Source organism: Erinaceus europaeus, chromosome 2, assembly GCF_950295315.1.
Source record: "Erinaceus europaeus chromosome 2, mEriEur2.1, whole genome shotgun sequence".
In the NCBI taxonomy this organism is placed as follows: Eukaryota; Metazoa; Chordata; class Mammalia; order Eulipotyphla; family Erinaceidae; genus Erinaceus; species Erinaceus europaeus.
Genome location: NC_080163.1, coordinates 186,370,210 through 186,376,556, shown reverse-complemented (window position 1 = coordinate 186,376,556; position 6,347 = coordinate 186,370,210). Strand labels below are relative to the sequence as shown.

Below are 6,347 nucleotides of genomic sequence, written 5' to 3'. Positions count from 1 at the left end.
GTCCGGTTCTTTCTCTTCTATCATTTCTCATAAATCAATAAATAAAATTAAAAAATTAAGAAAAATGAAAGAGACCACAGCACCAAGGCTTCCTTCAATGCAGTAGAGGCTGGCCTCCTACCACAGTCACACACATGAAAGCACAGGACTGTCCAAATGATCTATTTTGCTGGCCCTCCCCTTTATAAAAATATTTATGCATGCAAGACATGTGCTCCACCAGCTGAGCTATCAGCCCAACAGCCAGAACAGTTTATTTAAGTTTTCAATTTGTTTTGGATAGAGGCAGAAGTTGAGAGGAGATGGGAAGATAGAGAAGTAGAGGGAGAGGGAAAGAGATATCTGCAGCACTGCTTCACCGCTTGTGAAGTTTCCTTCAGTGCACGTTCAGTTTCTAGCACCACCATAGCCAGAGGTGAGCAGTGCTATGGTAAATAAATAAATAAATAAAATACAATAATTAAAACCCAGGAAGTGTGTGAAGGGGGTTGTAAATGTTTTAAGGAGGGAGAAATCAACATGGTCAATTCTTGCAGAAACTTCACTCAAGATTGTTGTTATAACAAGGAGACAGGGCACTAACATGGGGGCCAGGCCCTGCGCCAAGCCCTTGAAACACATGAACTTGTTCAACTCTCTTGGCAGCTCTGTTAGGTACATTCCTCACAATGTACACTTAAAAGGAGGCCCAGAGATGTTTATTAACATCACACAGGAAGAGTAAAGCTGGACTCTGAAGGCTTTGCTGGGTCACCCTGTCTCTCAGGGTAGCTGTCTTCTGGCCCTTGTCCCACCTCCCCGGTTCCTTGGCTTCTCAGTGGGGTGGGTCAGTGTCAGCTTTGCTGTGGAATCAGCATCTGGACGGGCAGGCATCATCCTTGCCTAGAGAGCTGCACTTGATAGCTAGATCCTGTGGCTTTCCCTCCTCACTTCTCTTTCTGAGTCCTCTAGAAAAAGAAACCAGGTGCTGTTCAGTTTGTGTTTGTTTGTAATGCGTTGGAAACATTTCAAAAGTTGCCAGTGAGAATACAGTGGAAAATCAGTTTTTCTCTGGCACTCAGGCTGCAGTGACTGATTTCTAACGTCTCTTGCCAGGAGTGTGCCAGCAGTGTGTGTGTGTGTGTGTGTGTGTGTGTGTGTGTGTGTGTGTGTGTCATTTATATTCCTCTCAAGTCACACAGGGCATACCTGGGTTGGTGAGCTGTTGCTGTGACAGCCTCTGGAGGTAGTGTCCTGGTAGATTACCAGCCTCTGGGGTTTTGGTCAGGTGATTCTGCCTCCCTGTGCCAATTCACTCATCTGTGGAATAGGATGGTTCCAGCTTTTACCTCTCAGACTTATTAGAGACAGAAGCCACTTACTGTCTATAAAGCACTTTCAGCAGTGTATGGTACTCAATAAAATGCTAAGTACTGGGAGTCGGGCGGTGGCACAGTGGGTTAAGCACACGTGGTGCAAAGCTCAAGGACCAGCGTAAGGATCCGCGGTTCAAATCCCCAGCTACCCACCTGCAGGGGAGTCACTTCATAGTCAGTGAAGCAGGTCTGCAGGTGTCTGTCTTTCTCTCCCCCTCTCTGTCTTCCCCTCCTCTCTCCATTTCTCTCTGTCCTATCCAACAACAACTACATCAGTAACCACAACAATGTTAAACAACAAGGGCAACAAATGGAAAATAAATAAAATTTAAAAAATGCTAAGTACTGTTGTCCTCGTTCCCATACCTTAAAAAAAATTTTTTTTTAGCCTCCAGGGTTATTGCTGGGGCTCAGTGCCTGTACCATGAATCCACTGCTCCTAGAGGCCTTCCCCCCCTTTTTGTTGCCCATGTTGTTGTAGCCTTGTTGTGGTTATTGTCGTTGTTGATGTTGTTTGTTGTTGGATAGGATAGAGAGAAATACAGGAGAGGAAGACAAAGAGGGGGAGAAAAAGATAGACACCTGCAGACCTACTTCACTGCCTGTGAAGCAGCTCCCTTGGAGGTAGAGAACCGGGGGCTCTAACAGGGATCCTTACACGGGTCCTTGCCCTTTGCGCCATGTGCACTTAACCTGCTCAGCTACCGCCTGACCCCCCCTTGTTTTTTTGTAATTAGTTATATATACAATTATGATAACAATGATGACGAGCTATAAATTGGAAGGGAAGTGGGATAGAAAGAGAGCAGGTGGAGGGTAGATAGCATAATGGTTATGCAAACAGATTCTCATGCCTGAGCCTCCAAAGCCCCAGGTTCAATCCCCCACACCACCATAAGCCAGAACTAAACAGTATTCTGGTTAAAAAAAATTAAAGAAAAGAAAGAAGGAGGGAGAGACAGCGGCACAACTGGTTAAGTGCATAAACTACCATGTGCAAGGGCCCAAGTTCAAGTCCTTGGTCACCACCTGCAGGGGGAATGCTTCACAGATGGTGAAGTAGTGCTTTCAGGTGTTTCTCTGTCTCTCTCCATCTCCCTTTCCTCCCAATATCTCTCTGTCCTATTAAATCAAATCAATAAAGTAAAAAGAAAGAAAGAGAGAAAGAAAGAAAGAAAGAAAGAAAGAAAGAAAGAAAGAAAGAAAGAAACGGAGAGAGAGAGAGACACCTATAGCACTGCTTCACCACTAGTGGATCTCCACCCCTGTAAGGTGGGGATTGAGGGCTTGAACCAGGATCCTTGTGTATGGTAACGTGTGCTCAGCCAGATGTGCCGCCACTCATCCCTTATATATACAATCTTAGATGCTTTCTCTGATATTATTCTCCTTTCTGCATGCTTTTCCCCTCATCAATCCAGAATAATTCTGAGGTCATTCCAGGGACACATAGTAGTCTCATACCCCCCTTTTCCTAGAAATTTAAAACTTTATTCAGGAAAATTGAGAACACCCACATGTTGGAGTACAAGTGAGCCGAGAGAGAGGAGAAAGAATGAGAGAGCCCTTTATTCACATGTTGGCAGAGAGACAGAAACAGAGAGCCCCCTTCCCTTTTAGATTTATTTATTTTGTGTGCATTTTTATCTGCAAGGTCTGCTACACTAACAATTTGACGAAGATTCCTGAATTCTCAGTTGTACTGGAAATTGCACTGGAACTGCTGGTGACTGTAGACTTTCTAGATTGTCAAATAAAATCAGTTACAGACTTTTAAAAAATATTTATTTATGGGGAGTCGGGCTGTAGCGCAGCGGGTTAAGCGCAGGTGGCGCAAAGCACAAGGACCGGCATAAGGATCCCGGTTCGAGCCCCGGCTCCCCACCTGCAGGGGAGTCGCTTCACAGGCGGTGAAGCAGGTCTGCAGGTGTCTATCTTTCTCTCCTCTCTGTCTTCCCCTCCTCTCTCCGTTTCTCTCTGTCCTATCCAACAACAATAATAACTACACAATAAAAACAACAAGGGCAACAAAAGGGAATAAATAAATAAAATAAATATTAAAAATATTTATTTATTCCCTTTTGTTGCCCTTGTTGTTTTATTGTTGTAGTTATTGTTGTTGTTATTGATGTCGTCGTTGTTGGATAGGACAGAGAAAAATGGAGAGAAGAGGGGAAGACAGAGAGGGGGAGAGAAAGACAGACACCTGCAGACCTGCTTCACCGCCTGTGAAGCGACTCCCTGCAGATGGGGAGCCAGGGGCTCGAACCGGGATCCTTATGCCGGTCCTTGTGCTTTGTGCCACCTGCGCTTGACACGCAGCGCAACCGCCCGACTCCCTAGACTGTTTTTAAGAAAGATTTGTTTATTAATGGAAGAGGAATCTGACACATGTGATGCTGAAGACCGAACTTGGAACCTTTTGCTTTTAAGATCAACACTCCAGCCACGGTGCCATCTCCTGAGCCACTCATTTTTGTTTTTATGGCTGCAGTACCTTCTCTGGGACATATGTCTCTGTCCTAGAAATTATTTGTAAAATTATTTATTATTATTGTTATTTAAACAGAAAAGGAAAGTAGAGAGGCAGAGTGTGAAAGAAACCAAAGTCCTTCAGTGGGTTAGGGCCCAGACTCTAACCTGGGATGTGCACACGGCAGAGCTGCACAATATCCTAGTGAGCTATTTCGCTGGCCTTTTAAAGACTTAATTTTCCTTTAGTGAGAGAGACATAAAGAGACCAGAGCAGCTGGAAGGACCTATTGCAAAGTGTGTCCTTAGCACCCTCTGCCGGCAGGCACCCGGCCTGGGTTTCCCGCTGCTTGTCTGGGCGCTGGTCTGGGCGCAGGTGGTGACTTGGTAACCATGGAGACCGACTCCTGGGCGGGGCGGGGCGGGGGGGCGTGCCGCCGGACAGGCGGAAGTCGGCTGTGGAAGCGCGTGCGGCCATTTTGAAAACGGGCAAGTAGGGGCGCGACTGGAGTGACGGTTGACCGGTTTTAATTAGGTGACTGGTACTGCGGGGCGGGGATAAGAGGGAGGTGCCGGGGCGCGTCCGGGAGAGGGATGCGGGGGCGGGAGCGGGGCTGTGAGGGAGGAGGGAGGTGAGGAGGGGCGAGGCGGGGGAGGCCGGGAGGCGAGGAGTCTAGGTCGGCGGCCACCGAGAGGCGCGGGCGGGGGGCGGGGGGGAGAAGGCGGGGCCAGGAGAAGCAGGTGCGATGAGCAGGGTCGAGGCGTAGGGCCGGCAGGTGTGGCGGGCGGCATGGACCGGGACCGGAGTCAGAGGGGCGCTAAGGGGGTGCGGCCCAAGGGGAAGGTGAGGAGAGAGAAAGCGGTGCCCGCACGGGACGGTGAGAAAGTGCGGGGTGAGGAGCGGGCTCTGGGCGAAGACAGGTCTCCCGGCAAGCAAACGGCGGGTGACGAGCCGCGATCCCCGGGAAAAGAGCGGGTGTCTAAGCTGAAGAGAAGGGCCCACACCGCAAGGCGTGGCGAGAAGGGGCGTGAGCGCACGCCGGGGCGCGCCGCGAGGGGGCGTGTCCACACGCCGGCTCGGGCTGTGAGGGGGCGTGGTCACCTGCATGGGAGGGACTCTAGTGGGCGTGGCGGCACTCAGGGGAGGGAGGTGAAAGGTCGGGGCCACCCTTTAGAGGGGGGCAAGGAGGAGGATGGGCGTGACGAGAGGGGGCGTGGTCCCATCCTGGGGCGGGGGGAAGAGAGGCGAGCCCGCACGCATGGGCGGGGCGAGGAGGGGCGTGGTCCCACTCTGGGGTGGCTGGACCAGGGCTATGACTACATTCTGGGGCGGGGCGAGGAGGAGGGGCGTGGCTTCATGCTGGGGCTGGAGGAGCAGAGGGGGCGAGGCCACAGGCTAGTGCGGGCCGAGAAGAGTCCTAGTTGCTCCGGGGTGCGGGGCGAGGAGCCCGTGCAGAAAGAGCCGCTGGAAGCAGAGGACGGGGTAGGGCGGGTGGATTCAGGGCGCATCAGGGCACCCCGGCAGGAGGCAGCCCCGAGCGAGAAACACAGGCAGAGCCATGGGAAGGGGCGGAGAGTGGAGAAGATCTGGCTGGAGGACCCTGGCGATGAAGCTGGGTTTCGGGTCGGGGTCGCGGCATGTAGAGAGGAGCGGTGCGAAGAGAAGTGTGGAAGGAGTGTGGGAAATGGGGAGGAAGCAAGTTGCACAGCCAAACGGAGGAGCAGGACCAGGACCGAGGGACATAGGCGGGGGGCAGTCAAAACAAGAAGCAGAACTCAAAAACCGGCGAAGAGTCAGAGCAAGATGCCGAGCCTGGACCGAATAAAGAATAAGGGCGAGGAAAGGTTCTGGTGCAAGACGGGGAAGCTGAAAGAAACCAGGGGCGTGGCTAGTAGTACCAGTAGAGCCAGGAGCATCAACGATGGGGTCCGGAATAGGAGCAGGTGCAGGGCCCAGGGGAGGGGCGACGTCTGTGGCAAAGATGGAACCAGGAGCAAGAGTAGGGTGGGAGGCAGAAGCAAGAGCAGGGGCGCCGTCCGGGTCAGGAGCAAAAGCAGGCTTGTGACCAGAAGTCTAAGCAGAGGTGGAAGGTTCAAGATCAAGGGCAGGGCAAAGCGTGGATGCCAGTCAGGATCTCTGAAGGACAAGGCAGAGGGTAGAACTGCTGGCAGGTGCTGATCCCCGCTTTATCCAGGTTCCAGCCTTGTCGTGAGCTGCCTCCTGGTGGCCCCATGTGGCGGAGACTCAGAGCCCTGCGTGTGCTGGGGGCACTGCTGGCGGTGCTATGGGCGCCAACGAGGCTGTGGGCGGTGAGCGATTACCCAGACTGTAGCTGGACTGTTCTTCTGAACAAGTTCGAGAAGGTGGGCCTTAAAGTAAGTGACCGCTTCTCGGAACAACTGCCTCTGAACTCAGTGAGCAAAGTATTCAGCCTGCTGGTGGGCGCACCCATCGACCCGGATGAGGTAAGTACTCTGGAGTCAGGGGGTCCGCGGGTCCTGTTTCTACCCCCACTGAAT

The 6,347-nt window shown here is 51.9% G+C and overlaps 1 protein-coding gene across 2 annotated transcripts in view; it reads left to right on the top strand.

The window, feature by feature from the left end:
- The first annotated feature begins 4,484 nt into the window (after window positions 1-4,484).
- CATSPERG (cation channel sperm associated auxiliary subunit gamma) overlaps window positions 4,485-6,347 on the top strand; it is a 38,165-nt gene continuing 36,302 nt past the window's right edge. Inside the window, exons 1-2 of one of the 2 annotated variants that reach the window (XM_060185868.1) lie at window positions 4,485-4,568; window positions 6,023-6,293. In XM_060185868.1, the coding sequence (XP_060041851.1) occupies window positions 6,060-6,293 (234 nt within the window). In that variant the 5' untranslated portion in view covers window positions 4,485-4,568; window positions 6,023-6,059. Of the gene's footprint in view, window positions 4,569-6,022; window positions 6,294-6,347 lie in introns of those variants that run through there. The other variant, XM_060185866.1, reaches the window with a different exon arrangement.